Source organism: Poecile atricapillus (assembly GCF_030490865.1).
Source record: "Poecile atricapillus isolate bPoeAtr1 chromosome 36 unlocalized genomic scaffold, bPoeAtr1.hap1 SUPER_36_unloc_5, whole genome shotgun sequence".
Lineage (NCBI taxonomy): Eukaryota > Metazoa > Chordata > Aves > Passeriformes > Paridae > Poecile > Poecile atricapillus.
In genome coordinates, this window is record NW_026708995.1 from 164,753 (window position 1) to 183,476 (window position 18,724).

General features: G+C 61.5%; 2 protein-coding genes across 2 annotated transcripts; both read left to right on the forward strand.

Annotated features, from left to right (window-relative positions):
• The first annotated feature begins 674 nt into the window (after positions 1–674).
• On the forward strand, positions 675–8,856 carry FIS1 (fission, mitochondrial 1). The gene is made up of 5 exons (XM_058828521.1): positions 675–787; positions 2,892–3,024; positions 6,345–6,421; positions 7,270–7,375; positions 8,595–8,856. The coding sequence occupies exons 1-5, from the start codon at positions 743–745 to the stop codon at positions 8,681–8,683; spliced, it is 450 nt and encodes a 149-aa protein (XP_058684504.1). The 5' UTR covers positions 675–742; the 3' UTR covers positions 8,684–8,856.
• Positions 8,857–10,390: 1,534 nt separating this feature from the next.
• On the forward strand, positions 10,391–17,943 carry LOC131574131 (claudin-7-like; the record flags this gene model as incomplete). Its single annotated transcript, XM_058828520.1, has 5 exons — positions 10,391–10,420; positions 10,814–10,868; positions 10,904–11,147; positions 16,298–16,428; positions 17,845–17,943. Coding segments are annotated over exons 3-5 (468 nt in total), but the record flags the coding sequence as incomplete, so codon positions are not given.
• Positions 17,944–18,724: the final 781 nt, after the last annotated feature.

Consider the following 18,724-nt stretch of genomic DNA (forward strand, 5'->3'; position numbering starts at 1 on the left):
CCCCCAAATGTCCCCCAAAATCCCTCCCAAGCCTCTCCTGACCCCCCCAGGGGTGACACAGCCACCCCCAGATGTCCCCAAACCCCCCCAGGTGTCCCCCAGACCCCCCCAAATCCCTCCCAGACCTCTCCTGACCCCCCCAAGGGTGACACAACCACCCCCAGATGTCCCCAAATCCCCCCAAAGCCCTCCCAAGCCTCTCCTGACCCCCCAGAGGTGACAGAGCCACCCCCAGATGTCCCCAAAGACCCCCAAATCCCCCCAAATGTCCCCCAGAGCCCCCAAATCCCTCCCAAGCCTCTCCTGACACCCTCTAAAGGTGACAGAGCCACCCCCAGATGTCCCCAAATCGCCCCCATCCCCCCCTCCCCTCAGAGCCCCCCCCCTCCCCTCAGCGCCGCCGGCTCTCCCCTCACCGCCCGCAGTGGAAATCCGGTCCCCATCGGTCCAGGGCTGTCCTGGGGCTGCTCCCGCGGCTCCCCACCAGCGTCACGGCGATGGCGTCGCTGGTGCCGGCGCCGGGAGCGGTGCCGGTGCGGACCCGCACCCGGTACTCGGCCATGGCGGAGGATCCCGGCGGTGATTGACGCGGGGCGGAGCCAATCGCGGCCGGCCTCACGCGCCTCCCAGCCAATGGGAGCGCGGCGCGCCGGGGCGCGGCCAATCGCTGCGCGGGGCGGGGGAAAGGGGCGGGGTTAAACCGTCACTTCCGCCTTCACTTCCGGCGGCGCTTCCGGGTGCGATGGACCCCGAGTTCGACGATGTGGTGGCGGTGGAGGATCTGATGGTGAGGCCACGCCCCCCTCAGCGCCTGGCCCCGCCCCTTTCTCACGGCCACGCCCACCCCCGTGCACCCCCCAACTCCCGCGACCCCCCCGGGCCACGCCCCTTTTGCAACCAGCCCGCGACTCCGGCTTAGCCCCGCCCCCTTCCCCGAGGCCACGCCCCCTGTGTGCCACGCCCCCTTAGCGCCTTGGCTCCGCCCCTTCCTCACGGCCACGCCCACCCCCGAGCCACCCCTTTTGCACCTGGCACGCGACCCCCCCGGCTTGGCCACGCCTCCTTTCCCGTGGACACGCCCCCTGTGTGGCCACGCCCCTTTTGCGACTCGGCACGCCCCTTTTCCACGGCCACGCCCACCCCCGTGCACCCCCAGCTCCCGTGACCCCCCGGGCCACGCCCCCTTTGCACCCGGCCCGCGACTCCGGCTTAGCCCCGCCCCCTTCCCGAGGCCACGCCCCTTTTAGCGCCTTGACCCCGCCCCTTCCTCACGGCCCCGCCCACCCCGGGCCACGCCCCTTTTTTCACCCGGCCCGTGACCCCCGTTTGGCCACGCCCCCTTTCCCCGAGGACACGCCCCCTGTGTGGCCACGCCCCCTTTGGCGCCTTGGCCACGCCCCCTCCTGCCTTGACCACGCCCCCTCCGGGACCCCCCCCCCCCCGGGTCTTTGGGGCCCCCCCGGCAGCGCCGCCCGTTTGGGGAGGCCACGCCCACATGGGGAAGCCCCGCCCCCCAGTGCTCCCAGTGTTCCCAGTAACCCCCCCCAGTGCTCCCAGTAACCCCCAGTGCCTTCCCAGTAACCCCAGTGCCTTCCCAGTAACCCCAGTGCCTCCCCAGTAACCCCCAGTGCCTTCCCAGTGCCCCCCAGTGCTCCCAGTGCTCCCAGTAACCTCCCAGTAACCCCCCCAGTGCTCCCAGTAACCTCCAGTGCTCCCAGTAACCCCCAGTGCCTCCCCAGTGCCTTCCAGTAACCCCCCAGTGCTCCCAGTAACCCCCAGTGCCTTCCCAGTAACCCCCAGTGCCTTCCCAGTAACCCCCAGTGCCTTCCCAGTAACCCCCAGTGCTCCCAGTACCCCCCCAGTGCTCCCAGTAACCCCCAGTGTGGCTGGTGCCTCCTCAGTGACCCCCCCGACCCCCCCAGTGTCACCCAGGGCCTCTCTGGGGACAACCGGGGACCCCCAGTGTCACCCTCACCCCCCCAGTGTCACCCTGACCCCCCCCAGTGTCACCCCCAGTGTCACCCTGACCCCCCCCAGTGTCACCCTGACCCCCCCCATTGTCCCTTCCATGTCCCCGTGCCCCCCTCCAGTGTCACCCTCACCCCCCCAGTGTCACCCTGACCCTCCCAGTGTCCCCTCCATGTCCCAGTGTTCCCCCCATTGTCACCACAGTGTCACCCTGGTCACCCCAGTGTCACCCTTATACCCCCCAGTGTCACCCTGACCCCTCCAAATGTCACCCTGACACCCCCCGATCCCCCCCATTGTCACCCTGACCCCCCCCAGTGTCACCCCAGTGTCACCCTGATCCCCCCCATTGTCACCCTGACCCCCCCATTGTCACCCCATTGTCACCCTGACCCTCCCAGTGTCCCCTCCATGTCCAGTGTTCCCCCCATTGTCACCACAGTGTCACCCTGGTCACCCCAGTGTCACCCTGACCCCCCCATTGTCACCCTGACACCCCCATTGTCACCCTGACCCCCCCATTGTCACCCCCATTGTCACCCTGACCCTCCCAGTGTCCCCTCCATGTCCCAGTGTTCCCCCCCATTGTCACCACAGTGTCACCCTGGTCACCCCAGTGTCACCCTGACCCCCCCCATTGCCACCCTGACCCCTCCAAATGTCACCCTGACACCCCCCGATCCCCCCCATTGTCACCCTGACCCCCCAGTGTCACCCCAGTGTCACCCTGACCCCCCCATTGTCACCCCATTGTCACCCTGACCCCCCCATTGTCACCCTGACCCCCCCCAGTGTCCCCCTGACCCCCCTATTGTCACCCCAGTGTCACCCTGACCCCCCCATTGTCCCACTGACCCCCCCCCAGTGTCACCCTGAGCCCCCCCTGACCCCCGCATTGTCCCGTGCCCGCCCGTTGTGCGCAGGCGCTGGAGCGGCGCTACGCGGCCGAGCGGCAGCAGGGGGCGCTGTCCCGGCAGAGCCGCTTCGAGTACGGCTGGGCCCTGGTTCGGAGCCGGTACCGGGAGGACACGGCCCGAGGGGTGGAGCTGCTCTCCGGTGAGGGGCGGGGCTAACGGGGGGCGGGGCTGGGCCCTGGTTCGGAGCCGGTACCGGGAGGACACGGCCCGAGGGGTGGAGCTGCTCTCCGGTGAGGGGCGGGGCTAACGGGGGGCGGGGCTGGGCCCTGGTTCGGAGCCGGTACCGGGAGGACACGGCCCGAGGGGTGGAGCTGCTCTCCGGTGAGGGGCGGGGCTAACGGGGGGCGGGGCTGGGCCCTGGTTCGGAGCCGGTACCGGGAGGACACGGCCCGAGGGGTGGAGCTGCTCTCCGGTGAGGGGCGGGGCTAACGGGGGGCGGGGCTGGGCCCTGGTTCGGAGCCGGTACCGGGAGGACACGGCCCGAGGGGTGGAGCTGCTCTCCGGTGAGGGGCGGGGCTAACGGGGGGCGGGCTGGGCCCTGGTTCGGAGCCGGTACCGGAGGACACGGCCCGAGGGGTGGAGCTGCTCTCCGGTGAGGGGCGGGGCTAACGGGGGGCGGGGCTGGGCCCTGGTTCGGAGCCGGTACCGGGAGGGACACGGCCCGAGGGGTGGAGCTGCTCTCCGGTGAGGGGCGGGGCTAACGGGGGCGGGGCTGGGCCCTGGTTCGGAGCCGGTACCGGGAGGACACGGCCCGAGGGGTGGAGCTGCTCTCCGGTGAGGGGCGGGGCTAACGGGGGGGCGTGGCCTCGCTCCTACCCGTGATGGGCGGGGCTGAGAGGGGGCGTGGTCTCCTTGCTCCCGATGGGGCGGGGCTAAGGGGCGTGGCTAATGAGGGGGCGTGGCCTCTCTCGTGTGGTGGGCGGGGCAAAGAGGGGGCGTGGCCTCACTGCTCTCATTGAGGGGTGGGGCCAATGAGGGGCGTGGCCTCGTTGCTCCGGGGGCGGGGTTAATGAGGGGGCGTGGCCTCTCTCGTGTGGTGGGTGGGGCAAAGAGGGGGCGTGGCCTCACTGCTCTCCGGTGATTGGCGGGGCTAAGGAGGGGGCGTGGCCTCTCTCCGGTGATGGGCGGGGCTAAGGAGGGGGCGTGGCCTCTCTCCGGTGATGGGCGGGGCTAAGGAGGGGGCGTGGCCTCTTTCTGGTGATGGGCGGGGCTAAGGAGGGGGCGTGGCCTCTCTCCGGTGATGGGCGGGGCTAAGGAGGGGGCGTGGCCTCTCTCTGGTGATGGTCGGAGCTAAGAGGGGGCGTGGCCTCTCTCCAGTGATGGGCGGGGCTAAGAGGGGCGTGGCCTCTCTCCGGTGATGGGCGGGGCTAAGAGGGGCGTGGCCTCACTGCTCCCTGTGTGGCGGGGCTAAGGAGGGGGCGTGGCCTCTCTGGCAATGGGCGGGGCTAAGGAGGGGGCATGGTCTCATTGATCCCGGTGAGGGGCGGGGCTAATGAGGGGGCGTGGCCTCACTGCTCTCCGGTGATGGGTGGGGCTAAGGAGGGGGCGTGGCCTCTCTCATGTGAGGGGCAGGATTAAAAGGGGTGTGGTCTCACTGCTCGCATTGAGGGGCGGGGCTAAGGAGGGGGCGTGGCCTCTCTCTGGTGATGGGTGGGGTTAGGGAGGGGGCGTGGCCTCTCACCGCTGATGGGCGGGGCTAAAGGGGCGTGACCTCTCTCCGGTGATGGCGGGGCTAAGGGGGGCGTGGCCTCTCTGGTGATGGGCGGGACTAAGAGGGGGCGTGGCCTCTCACCAGTGATGGGCGGGGCTAAAGGGGGCGCGGCCTCTCTCTGGTGATGGGCGGGGCTAAAGGGGGCGTGGTCTCCCAGTGATGGGCGGGGCTAAGGAGGGGGCACGGCCTCTCTCCAGTGATGGGCGGGGCTAAGAGGGGGCGTGGCCTCTCTCCAGTGATGGGCGGGGCTAAAGGGGGCGTGGTCTCTCTCCAGTGATGGGCGGGGCCAAGAGGGGCGTGGTCTCTCTCCAGTGATGGGCGGGGCCAAGAGGGGCGTGGCCATCACCGTTCCGGCCCCGCCCGCTGGGGGGGCGCTGTCGGGCGGGGTTTGGGGCGGGGCCTGATTTGGGGGCGTGGCCACAACAAATGGGGGGGTTTGGGGGTTTGGGGTGGTTTTGGGGGGTTGTGGGTCAGTTTTGGGGGATTTTGGGGTGCTTTGGGGTGGTTTTGGGTGGTTCTCGGGGGTTTTGGGGTGCTTTGGGGTGGTTCTGGGGGCTTTGGGGCAGTTTGGGGTTTTGGGGGCTCTTTGGGGTGGTTTTGGGGGGCTCCAGAGGCCGTACGGGGTTTTTTGGAGGGGGCTCTGGGGGTTTGGAGGATTTTGGGGTGGTTGGGGGGGGTTGGGACAGTTTGGGGGAGTTCTGGGGGGTTTGGGTGACTTTGGGGCAGTTTTGGGGTGGTTCTGCGGTGGTTTGGGGGGGATTTGGGGCAGTTTTGGGGGGTTCTGGGGAGTTTGGGAGATTTTGGTGTGGTTCTGGGGGGCTTTGGGGCAGTTTTGGGGGATTTTGGGGTGGTTCTGGGAGGCTGTGGGGAAGTTTTGGGGCAGTTTGGGGCAGTTTGGGGGTTTTGGGGTGCTTTGGGGTGGTTTTGGGGGGCTCCGGGGGCCGTACGGGGTTTTTTGGAGGGGGTTCTGGGGGGTTTGGGAGACTTTGGGGCAGTTTTGGGGGTTTTGGGGTGCTTTGAGGTGGTTCTGGGGGGCTCCAGAGGCCGTACGGGGTTTTTTGGAGGGGGTTCTGCAGGGTTTGGGAGACTTTGGGGCGGTTTTGGGGGGCTGTGGGGCAGTTTTGGTGGTTTTGGGGTGGTTCTGGGGGGCTTTGGGGCAGTTTGGTGGTTTTGGGGGCTCTTTGGGGTGGTTTGGGGGGCTCCAGAGGCCGTACGGGGTTTTTTGGAGGGGGTTTGGAGGATTTTGGGGTGGTTGGGGGGGGGGGTTGGGGCAGTTTTGGGGAGTTCTGGGGGGTTTGGGTGACTTTGGGGCAGTTTTGGGGTGGTTCTGAGGTGGTTTGGGGGGGATTTGGGGCAGTTTTGGGGGGTTCTGGGGAGTTTGGGGGATTTTGGTGTGGTTCTGGGGGGCTGTGGGGCAGTTTTGGGGGGTTTTGGGGTGGTTCTGGGGGGCTGTGGGGAAGTTTTGGGGCACTTTGGGGCAGTTTTGGGGGTTTGGGGTGCTTTGGGGTGCTTTTGGGGGGCTCCAGGGGCCGTACGGGGTTTTTTGGAGGGGGCTCTGGGGGGTTTGGGAGACTTTGGGGCAGTTTTGGGGGGTTTTGGGGTGGTTTGGGGGGCTTTGGGGCACTTTGGGGCGGTTCTGGGGGCTTTGGGGCAGTTTTGGGGTGGTTTTGGGGTGCTTTGGGGTGGTTTGGGGGTCCCGTGGGTGGGGGAGGGGTTGATGACCCCGCTCGTGCCCCTCCCCCCCCCAGAGCTGCTGCCCGAGACCCCCCCGGAGGAGCAGAGAGACGTCCTGTTCTACCTGGCCCTGGGCAACTACCGGCTGCAGGTGGGGACACACCTGGGGACAGCTGGGGACACACCTGAGACAGCTGGGGACAGCTGGGGACACACCTGGGGACAGCTGGGGACACCTGGGACACACCTGAGACAGCTGGGGACAGCTGGGGACACCTGGGGACAGCTGGGATACCTGGGACACCTGGGGACACCTGGGGACACCTGGGGACACCCCTGAGACACCTGGGGACACACCTGGGGACACACCTGAGACAGCTGGGGACACCTGGGGATAGGGGGGGGACACAGGGACAGGAGTACGAGCGCTCCCTGGCGCACCTGGAGCAGAGCAGGGGGGCTCAGGGGGGTCACACAGGTGACACACAGGTGACACAGGTGACACAGGAGGTGACACAGGAAGTGACACAGGTGACACAGGTGACACACAGGTGACACACAGGTGACACACAGGTGACACAGGTGACACACAGGTGACACACAGGTGACACTCAGGTGACACAGGTGACCCCCAGGTGTCCCCTCAGGAGTACGAGCGCTCCCTGGCGCACCTGGAGCAGGGCAGGGGGGCTCAGGGGGGTGACACAGGTGACACACAGGTGACACAGGTGACACAGGTGACACACAGGTGACACTCAGGTGACACAGGTGACCCCCAGGTGACACAGGTGACCCCCAGGTGACACTCAGGTGACACTCAGGTGACACTCAGGTGACACAGGTGACCCCCAGGTGTCCCCTCAGGAGTACGAGCGCTCCCTGGCGCACCTGGAGCAGGGCAGGGGGGCTCAGGGGGGTGACACAGGTGACACTCAGATGACACAGGTGACCCCCAGGTGACACAGGTGACCCCCAGGTGACCCCCAGGTGTCCCCTCAGGAGTACGAGCGCTCCCTGGCGCACCTCGAGCGCCTCCTGGCGGCCGAACCCCAGAACCCGCAGGTGCTGCGGCTGCGGAGCCGCGTCCGGAACCGCCTGAGGAGGGGTGAGGGGACAATGGGGACAATGGGGACATCACTGGGGACATCGGGGGGTGAGGGGACAATGGGGGGACATTGGGGACATTGGGGACAGCGGGGGGACAGCGGGGGTGAGGGGACAATGGGGGGACAGCGGGGGGACATTGGGGACATTGGGGACAGCGGGGGGACACTGGGGACAGCGGGGGGTGAGGGGACAATGGGGGGACAGCGGGGACAGCGGGGACATCACTGGGGACATCGGGGGGTGAGGGGACATTGGGGACAGCGGGGACAGCGGGGGGTGAGGGGACAATGCAGCGGGGACATCACTGGGGACATTGGGGGTGAGGGGACAATGGGGGGACAGCGGGGACAGCGGGGGGACATTGGGGGGGTGAGGGGACAATGGGGGGACACTGGGGGGACATCGGGGACAGCGGGGGGACATTGGGGACAGCGGGGGGTGAGGGGACAATGGGGGGACATTGGGGACAGCGGGGACATCACTGGGGACATCGGGGGGTGAGGGGACAATGGGGGGACAGCGGGGACAGCAGGGGGACATTGGGGACAGCGGGGGGACATTGGGGGGTGAGGGGACAATGGGGGGACATTGGGGACAGCGGGGACATCACTGGGGACAGCAGGGGGTGAGGGGACAATGGGGGGACATTGGGGACAGCGGGGACAGCGGGGGGTGAGGGGACAGCGGGGACATTGGGGACAATGGGGACACCGGGAGTGAGGGGACAGCGGGGACATCGGGGGGACATTGGGGACATTGGGGGGTGAGGGGACAGCGGGGGGGACATTGGGGACATCACTGGGGACATCGGGGGTGAGGGGACATCATCGGGGGTGAGGGGACAGCGGGGACAGCGGGGGGGACATCAGCGGGGACACTGGGGACATCGGGGGGTGAGGGGGGGACATTGGGGGCATTGGGGACATTGCGGGTGAGGGGACACTGGGGGGGACATTGGGGACACTGGGGACATGGGGGGGGACATTGGGGACACCGGGGGACATTGGGGGGTGAGGGGACATCATTGGGGACATTGAGGGGACATTGGGGGGGGACACGGGGGGTTCCGGAGGCCTGGTGGGTGACGTGTCTCCTCCCCGTGTCCCCCCCGTGTGTCCCCTCCCGCTTTGTCCCCCCCCTTTGTCACCCCCGTGTCCCCCCCGTGATGTCCCCAATGTCCCCCTTTGTCCCCCCCCTTTGTCCCCCCGTGTCCCCAGACGGGCTGGTGGGCGCGGCCATCGTTGGGGGCGTGGTCATGGGCGTGGCCGGGCTCTTGGGCGTGGCCATCGCGCGCGCCCGGCACTGACCACGCCCCCCTCTGTGACGTCACGGAGTGGGAGGGGCGCAAAGAGCGGCCCGCGGATTGCGTCGGGGCGGAGTGACGTCACGACGCGGAGTGACGTCAGGGACATCCCCCGCCCCTCCCCCCAGTGCCTTGGGGACACCCCCGGCCCCTCCCCCACCCCGCGCTGTCCCCTCCCCCCGCTGTAAATAAACCTGGTTGGGCTCCGAGTGTGACGTCACTGAGGGGGGAGGGGCGGGACCCTGGTCTGGGACCCCCGAGTGTCCCCGAGTGTCCCCAGACCCCCCCCGAGTGTCCCCAGACCCCCCCCGAGTGTCCCCTGACCCCCCCCGAGTGTCCCCAAAGACCCCCCGAGTGTCCCCAGACCCCCCCAAGTGTCCCCAGAGCCCCCCCGAGTGTCCCCAGAGCCCTCCCGAGTGTCCCCAAGTGTCCCCAAAGAGCCCCCCGAGTGTCCCCAAATGTCCCCAGACCCCCCCCGGTGGGTTTTGGGGTCCCTGCCCCTCCCCCCTTTGCCCCTTCCCCCCCCGATCTGCGTCACAGGAAGGGGCCCGGGTGGGGGAGGGGCGGCCCCGCCCCCTCGGGTGACCCCCTGGGGGGGAGGGGCAGGAGGGGGGGCAGGAAGGGGGGAGGGGCAGGAGGGGGGGAGGGGGGTCAGGAAGGGGGGAGGGGCAGGAAGGGGGGAGGGGGGACAGGAAGGGGGGAGGGGCGGCTCCGGACACCTGGTTCCTTCCTGAGGGGGGAGGGGCGGGGGGGGCACCCCCCCCCCAAACAGTGCCAGGCGGCCCCTCCCCCACCCCCGGCCACGCCCGGCTCCGGACAGCGCTGACCAGTGACACCAGTAACACTGACCAGTAACACCAGTGACACCAGTAACACTGACCAGTGACACCAGTGACCGCTGACCAGTGACACCAGTGACACCAGTGACCCCAGTGACACCAGTGACACCAGTGACCGGTGACATCCTGGCCAGACAGCACTGACCAGTGACATCCTGGATGGACACCAGTGACACCAGTGACCAGTGACCAGTGATACCAGTGACACCAGTGACACCAGTGACCGGCTCCGGACAATGACCAGGGACACCAGTGACCAGTGACACCAGTGACCGGCTCCGGACAGCGCTGACCAGTGACACCAGTGCCATGAGTGACCAGTGACCAGTGACCGGTGACATCCCAGCCGGACAGCGTTGACCAGTGACATCCTGGATGGACACCAGTGACCAGTGACACCAGTGACCAGTGACACCAGTGACACCAGTGACCAGTGATACCAGTGACACCAGTGATTGGCTCTGGACAGCACTGACCAGCTCTAGACACTGACCAGTGACACCAGTGACCAGTGACACCAGTGACCAGTGACCAGTGACACCAGTGACCAGTGACACCAGTGACACCGCTGACCAGTGACACCAGTGACACCAGTGACCAGTGACACCAGTGACCAGTGACCAGTGACACCAGTGACCAGTGACACCAGTGACACCGCTGACCAGTGACACCAGTGACACCAGTGACCAGTGACACCAGTGACCAGTGACACCAGTGACCAGTGACCAGTGACACCAGTGACCAGTGACACCAGTGACACCGCTGACCAGTGACACCAGTGACACCAGTGACCAGTGACACCAGTGACCAGTGACACCAGTGACACCAGTGAGCAGCGCTCCCAGTGCCATGAGTGACCAGTGACCAGTGACCATCAGTGACCACCAGTGACCACCAGTGACCAGCGCTCCCAGTGTCCCCAGTGACCAGTGCCACCAATGCCACCGGTGACCATCAGTGACCAGTGACCACCAACACCAGTGACCACCAGTGACCACCAGTGACCAGTGACCAGTGACCAACACCAGCGCTCCCAGTGACCAGCGCCAACAGTGCCCAGTGCCCAGTGACCAATGACACCAGTGACCACCAGTGACCACCAGTGAACACCAGTGACCACCAGTGACCATCAGTGAACACCAGTGACCACCAGTGACCAGTGACCAACACTTCCAGTGACCAGTGACCAGTGACCACCACCACCAGCACTCCCAGTGCCGCCAGTGACCACCTGTGACCAGTGACCACCAGTGACCGTCAGTGACCAGTGACCAACACTTCCAGTTACTGGTGCCACCAGTGACCACCAGTGACCACCAGTGACCACCAGTGACCACCAGTGACCAGCAGTGACCAGTGTCCCCAGTGTCCCCAGCGTCCCCAGTGTCCGATGGCTCCGGGCGGGTGGCGCTGGGGCCCGGTGGCCGCGGTGGCCGCGGTGGCCCTGGGGGTGACGGGCTGGGGGCTGCTGGTGGCCGCGGTGGCCGCGGGGGTGTGGGGGATGGGCGGGGGCCAGAGCAGCGCGGTCACCGCTGTCATCGTCACCCGCGGGCTCTGGAGCGACTGCGCCACCGACGCCAGCGGGGTCATGTCCTGCGTGCCACTGGTGTCACTGGTCACCCTGCCCGGTACTGGGGACACTGGGGACATTGGGGACATTGGGGGGATTGGGGACAGTGGGGGGATTGGGGACATTGGGGACATTGGGGACACTGGGGACAGCGGGGTCATGTCCTGCGTGCCACTGGTGTCACTGGTCACCCTGCCCGGTACTGGGGACACTGGGGGGACAGTGGGGACATTGGGGGGATTGGGGACACTGGGGACATTGGGGGGTTGGGGACATTGGGGACATTGGGGACATTGGGGACATTGGGGACATTGGGGGGGTTGGGGACAGTGGGGGGGACATTGGGGACACTGGGGACATTGAGGACATTGGGGGGATTGGGGACATTGGGGGGTTGGGGACAGTGGGGACAGGGGGGTGACACAGGGGTGGGGACACCTTGGGGACATCAGGGTGACCTTGGGATGACCTTGGGGAACACTTTGGGGACACTTTGGGGGACATCAGGGACGTGAGGGTGACACTGGGGTGGGGACATTTGGGGAGACTTTGGGGACATTTGGGGACATTGGGGAGGGGGGTTGGGGACATTGGGGACAGTGGGGACAGTGGGGATGGGGGTTGGGGACATTTGGGACATTGGGGACATTGGGGACAGTGGGGACAGTGGGGATGGGGGTTGGGGACATTTGGGACATTGGGGACATTGGGGACAGTGGGGACAGTGGGGATGGGGGTTGGGGACGTTGGGGACATTGGGGGGATGGGGACGTTGGGGACATTGGAGGGGGTTGGGGACATTGGGGGGATGGGGACATTGGGGGGATGGGGACATTGGGGACATCGGGGAGGGGACAGGAGGGGACAATGGGACAGGGCCGGGGGGGGACAGGAAGAGCCGGGGGGACATTGGGGACATCGGGGAGGGGACAGGGATGGGGACAGGAAGGGACAGGAAGAGACACGGGGATGGGGGAGGGGGGACCGGGGGGACACGAGGGGGACACGAGGGGGACACTGGGGGACAGCAGGGGGACACTTTGGGGACATGGGAGTGACCTTGGGGTGACCTTGGGGTGACCTTGGGGGGACATTGGGGACATGGGGGGTGACACAGGGGTGGGGACACTTTGGGGACACTTTGGGGACATCGGGGTGACCTTGGGGTGACCTTGAGGGGACCTTGGGGACATCGGGGACACGGGGGGTGACATCAGGGGGGTGACATTTAGGGACACTTTGGGGACATCGGGGTGACTTTGGGGTGACCTTGGGGTGATCTTGGGGTGACCTTGGGGTGACCTTGGGGTGACCTTGGGGACATCGGGGACATGGGGGGTGACACAGGGGTGGGGACACTTTGGGGACATTGGGGTGACCTTGGGGTGACCTTGGGGATGGCACCAGGGTGACACTGGGGGGGGTGACACCAGGGGACACTTTGGGGACATTGGGGTGACACCGGGGTGACCTTGGGGTGACCTTGGGGGTGGCTCGGTGACACCAGGGGACACTTTGGGGACACTTTGGGGACATCAGGGTGACCTTGGGGTGACCTTGGGGGGACGCTGGGGACAGCGGGGACATGGGGGGTGACACTGCGGGGGTGACATTTAGGGACACTTTGGGGACATTGGGGTGACCTTGGGGTGACCTTGGGGATGACACCGGGGTGACACTGGGGGGGTGACACCAGGGGACACTTTGGGGACACTTTGGGGACATTTTGGGGACACTTTGGGGGACATCAGGGGGCGCCAGGGGGGGTTTCGAGGACCCTGGGGAGGGTTGGGGATTTTGGGGTAATTTTGGGGTATTTTGGGGTAATTTTGGGGGATTTTGGGGTATTTTAGGTTTTTGGGGGTATTTTGGGGTGGTTTGGGGTATTTTGGGTATTTCTTGGCTGGTTTTGGGCTGTTTTGGGGGTGTTTTTGGGGTTGTTTTGGGGTGTTTTGGGGGTATTTTGATGCTGTTTGGGGGTTTTGGGGGTTTTGGGGGTAAGTTTGGGGTATTTGGGGGTATTTTGGGGTATTTTGGGTATTTTTTGGCTGGTTTTGGGCTGTTTTGGGGCTGTTTTGGGGGTATTTTGATGCTATTTGGGGCTGTTTTGGGGTGGTTTCAGACTGGTTTTGGGAGTATTTTTGGGCTGTTTTGGGGTTGTTTTGGGGTTGTTTTGGGGCTGTTTTGGGGGGTATTTGGAGGTTATTTTTGGGCTGTTTTCAGAGCGTTTTTGGGGTATTTTTGGGCTGTTTTTGGGCTGTTTTGGGGCTGTTTTGGGCTGGTTTTAGGGGTACTTGGGGGTTATTTCTGGGGTGTTTTGGGCTGTTTTGGGGTATTTTGGGAGGTATTTGGGGGTTATTTTTGGGCTGTTTTCAGGCTGTTTTGGGTTGGTTTTGGGCTGTTTTCAGGCTGGTTTTGGGCTGTTTTTGGGCTGGTTTGGGGGTATTTGGGGGTTATTTTTGGGCTGGTTTTGGGGGTATTTTTGGGCTGGTTTCAGGCTGTTTTGGGTTGTTTTTGGGCTGTTTTCAGGCTGTTTTTGGGCTGGTTTTGGGCTGGTTTGGGGGTATTTGGGGGTTATTTTTGGGCTGGTTTTGGGCTGTTTTCAGGCTGTTTTTGGGGGTATTTTTGGGCTGGTTTTGGGTTGTTTGGGGCTGTTTTCGGGCTGTTTTTGGGCTGGTTTGGGGCTGTTTTGGGCTGTTTTCAGGCTGTTTTTGGGCTGGTTTTGGGCTGGTTTGGGGGTATTTGGGGGTTATTTTTGGGCTGGTTTTGGGCTGTTTTCAGGCTGTTTTTGGGGGTATTTTTGGGCTGGTTTTGGGTTGTTTTCAGGCTGTTTTCAGGCTGTTTTCAGGCTGTTTTTGGGCTGGTTTTAGGGGTACTTGGGGGTTATTTTTGGGCTGTTTTCGGGGTATTTTGGGGCTCTTTTGGGGGTATTTGGGGGGTATTTTTGGGCTGGTTTTGGGTTGTTTTCAGGCTGTTTTCAGGCTGGTTTTGGGCTGGTTTTAGGGGTACTTGGGGGTTATTTCTGGGGTGTTTTGGTGCTGTTTCGGGGCTGTTTTTGGGACGTTTCAGGGATGTTTTGGGTATTTTGGGGGGTATTTAGGGGTTATTTTCAGGCTGTTTTGGGGCTGGTTTTGGGCTGTTTTCAGGCTGGTTTGGGGCTGGTTTTGGGCTATTTTTGGGGTATTTTGGGGCTGTTATTTGGGGTATTTGGGGGTTATTTTTGGGCTATTTTTGGGGTATTTTGGGGCTGTTTTGGGGCTGTTTTGGGGGTATTTGGGGGTTATTTTGGGTCTGTTTCGGGGCTCCTTTCAGGCTGTTTTCAGGCTGTTTTCAGGCTGTTTTTGGGTTGTTTCAGGGCTGTTTTCAGGCTGTTTCGGGGCTGTTTTTGGGGCTGTTTGGGGGTATTTTTGGGGGGTATTTGGGGGTATTTTGGGGCTGTTTCCAGGCTGTTTTCGGGTTGGTTTTGGGCTGTTTTCAGCCTGTTTTCAGGCTGTTTTCGGGGCTGTTTTCGGGGTGTTTTTGGGCTGTTTTGGGGCTGTTTCCAGGCTGTTTCCAGGCTGTTTTCAGGCTGTCTCGGGCTGTTTTGGGAGTATTTTCAGGCTGTTTTCAGGCTGTTTCAGGCTGTTTTCAGGCTGTTTCGGGACTGGTTTTGGGGCTGTTTGGGGGTATTTTTGGGGGGTATTTGGGGATATTTTGGGGCTGTTTCCAGGCTGTTTCCAGCCTGTTTTCAGGCTATTTTCAGGCTGTTTCCAGGCTGTTTTCAGGCTGTCTCGGGGCTGTTTTCAGGCTGGTTTTGGGCTGTTTTTGGGCTGTTTTGGGGGTGTTTTGGGGGTATTTTTTGTCTGTTTTCAGGCTGTTTTGGGGGATATTTGGAGGTTATTTTTGGGCTGTTTTGGGGCTGTTTTGGGGCTGTTTTGGGGGATATTTGGAGGTTATTTTTGGGCTGTTTTGGGGTTGTTTTGGGGCTGTTTTGGGGGATATTTGGAGGTTATTTTTGGGCTGTTTTTGGGCTGTTTTGGGGGATATTTGGAGGTTATTTTTGGGCTGTTTTGGGGTTGTTTTGGGGCTGTTTTGGGGGATATTTGGAGGTTATTTTTGGGCTGTTTTGGGGCTGTTTTGGGGGATATTTGGAGGTTATTTTTGGGCTGTTTTGGGGCTGTTTTGGGGCTGTTCTGGGGGATATTTGGAGGTTATTTTTGGGCTGTTTTGGGGCTGTTTTGGGGCTGTTTTGGGGGGTATTTGGAGGTTATTTTTGGGCTGTTTTGGGGCTGTTTTGGGGGTATTTTTGGGCTGTTTTGGGGCTGTTTTGGGGCTGTTTTGGGGGATATTTGGAGGTTATTTTTGGGCTGTTTTGGGGCTGTTCTGGGGGATATTTGGAGGTTATTTTTGGGCTGTTTTGGGGCTGTTTGGGGGTATTTGGGGGTATTTTGGGGCTGTTTCCAGGCTGTTTTCAGGTTGTTTTCAGGCTGTTTTCAGGCTGTCTCGGGGCTGTTTTCAGGCTGTTTTGGGGCTGTTTTGGGGGATATTTGGAGGTTATTTTTGGGCTGTTTTGGGGGTATTTTGGGGCTGTTTTCAGGCTGTTTTCAGGCTGTCTCGGGGCTGTTTTCAGGCTGTTTTGGGGCTGTTCTGGGGGATATTTGGAGGTTATTTTTGGGCTGTTTTGGGGCTGTTTTGGGGGATATTTGGAGGTTATTTTTGGGCTGTTTTGGGGCTGTTCTGGGGGATATTTGGAGGTTATTTTTGGGCTGTTTTGGGGCTGTTTTGGGGGATATTTGGAGGTTATTTTTGGGCTGTTTTGGGGCTGTTTTGGGGCTGTTTTGGGGGATATTTGGAGGTTATTTTTGGGCTGTCTCGGGGCTGTTTTTGGGCTGTTTTGGGGGGTATTTGGAGGTTATTTTTGGGCTGTTTTGGGGCTGTTTTGGGGGGTATTTGGAGGTTATTTTTGGGCTGTTTTGGGGCTGTTCTGGGGGATATTTGGAGGTTATTTTTGGGCTGTTTTGGGGCTGTTTTGGGGGGTATTTGGAGGTTATTTTTGGGCTGTTTTGGGGCTGTTTTGGGGGATATTTGGAGGTTATTTTTGGGCTGTTTTGGGGCTGTTTTGGGGCTGTTTTGGGGATATTTGGAGGTTATTTTTGGGCTGTTTTGGGGGTATTTTGGGGCTGTTTTCAGGCTGTTTCCAGGCTGTTCCATGCCCGTCTCTCCCCCCAGGGTACCTGCAGGGCAGCCGCGCTCTGGCCGTGCTGGGGGCGGCCCTGGGGGCGCTGGGGGTGACCCTGGGGGGCTGCGCCGGACCCAGGAGGGGACCCCGGGCCGCGGGGGGGCGCTGCTGCTGCTGGCAGGTGGGGGAGGGGCAGGGGGGGGAGGGGGAGGGGAGGGGCGGGGAGGGGATCTGAGGAGGGGGGAGGGGGATCTGGGGAGGGGGATCTGGGGTCGATTTGGGGCTGATTTGGGGTCAATTCGGGTTAATTTTGGAAAATTTGGGGTTGATTTGGGGGTGATTTGGGGCTGATTTGGCCAGTTCGGGTTAATTTTGGCCAATTTGGGTTAATTTTTGCCAATTTGGGGTTGATTTGGGGGTAATTTGGGGTCAATTTGGGTAAATTTTGGCCAATTTGGGGTTGTTTTGGATTAATTTTTGCCAATCTGGGGTTGATTTTTGCTGCTTTGGGGATGATTTTTGCCAGTTTGGGGTTGATTTGGGGCTGATTTGGCCCATTTGGGTTTAATTTGGCCAATTTGGGATATTTTTTGCCAATTTGGGGTTGATTTTTGCTGCTTTGGGGCTGATTTTGGCCGCTTTGGGGTTGATTTGGGTTTTTTTTTTGCCAATTTCGGTTTAATTTGGGGCTGATTTGGGTTTGATTTGGGGTCAATTTGGGTTTAATTTGGACAATTTGGGGTTGATTTTGGCCGGTTTTGGCCAAATTTGGCTGATTTGGGGCTGACTTTTGCAGATTTTGGCCAATTTTGGGTTAAGTTTGGTGAATTTTGGCAGATTTTTTTCTGATTTTGGGATGATTTTGGTGAATTTTGGCTGATTTTGGCAATTTTTGGGTTAATTTTGGCCGATTTTTTCCAATTTTGGGTTAATTTTCGTCAATTTTGTGCCGATTTTTGCCGATTTTGGTCTGATTTTGGCTGATTTTGGATGATTTTGGGCTGATTTTGGGTTAATTTTGGGTTGATTTTGGTCAATCTTGGCTGATTTTGACCATTTTTGGGTTAATTTTGCTCAATTTTGGCCGATTTTTTTCTGATTTTGGGTTAATTTTGGTCAATTTTGTGCCGATTTTTGTCGATTTTGGGCCAATTTTGGCTGATTTTGGGTTAATTTTAGTCAATTTTGGGCCGATTTTGGGCTGATTTTGGGTTAATTTTGCTCAATTTTGGCCGATTTTTTCCGAATTTGGGTTAATTTTGGGTTAATTTTGGTTAATCTTGGCTGATTTTGGCCATTTTTGGGTTAATTTTGGTCAATTTTGTGCCGATTTTTTCTGATTTTGGGTTAATTTTGGTCAATTTTGGCCGATTTTGGGTTAATTTTGGTCAATTTTTGCCAATTTTGGGTTAATTTTGGCCGATTTTGGGTTAATTTTGGTCAATTTTTGCCGATTTTGGGTTAATTTTGGTCAATTTTGGCCGATTTTGGGTTAATTTTGGCCAATTTTGGCCGATTTTGGGTTGATTTTGGCCGATTTTGGGTTGATTTTGGGTCGATTTTGGCCGATTTTGGGTTGATTTTGGGGTCCCCGCAGGCCTGGCCGCCGTGGGCGCCGCGCTCTGGTTCGGGGTCGGCTCCTCCCAGGAATTCTTCGACCCCAACACCCTGGGGGTCAGGTGGGGGAGGGGCGGGGGCACCCCGGGGGGGTTGGGGGGCTCTGAGGGGGTTGGGGGGGGCTGGGGGGGATTTTTGGGGGGATTTTGGGGTCCCGGGGGGGGTCTGGGGTGGATTTTGGGGAGATTTGGGGGTCCCGGGGGGAGTTTTGAGGGGATTTTGGGGTGGATTTTGGGGTCCTGGGGGGATTTTGGGGAGATCTGAAGGGATTGGGGGGGTCTGGGGTGGATTTTGGGGGGATTTTGGGGATTCCAAGGGGGTTTTGGGGGATTTTGGGGGTCCCGGGGGAGTTTTGGGAAGATTTTGGGGTGGATTTTGGGGGTCCCGGGGGGGTCCGGGGTGGATTTTGGGGGAATTTTGGGGATCCCAGAAGGGTTTTGGGGGGTCCCGGGGGGGGTTTGGGGGGTCCTCGGGGGGCTCTGAGGGGATTGGGGGGGTCCGGGGGGGATTTTGGGGGGATTTTGGGGGGATTTGGGGGGCCCGGGGGAGTTTTTGGGGGGGCTGGAGTGGATTTTGGGGTCCCGGGGGGGGTCTGGGGTGGATTTGGGGTCTTTGGGGGTTCCAAGGGGATTTTGGGGGGATTTTGGGGGTCCCGGGGGAGTTTTTGGGGGGATCCTGGGGGGGATCTGAGGGTATTGGGGGGGGCTGGGGTGGATTTTCGAGGGGATTTGGGGTCCTGGAAGGGTTTTGGGGGGTTCTGGGGGGGATTTTGGGGTCTTGGGGGGGTCTCGGGGGGTGTTTTGGGGGAATCTGAGGGGATTGGGAGGGGCTGGGGTGAATTTTGGGGGGATTTTGGGGTA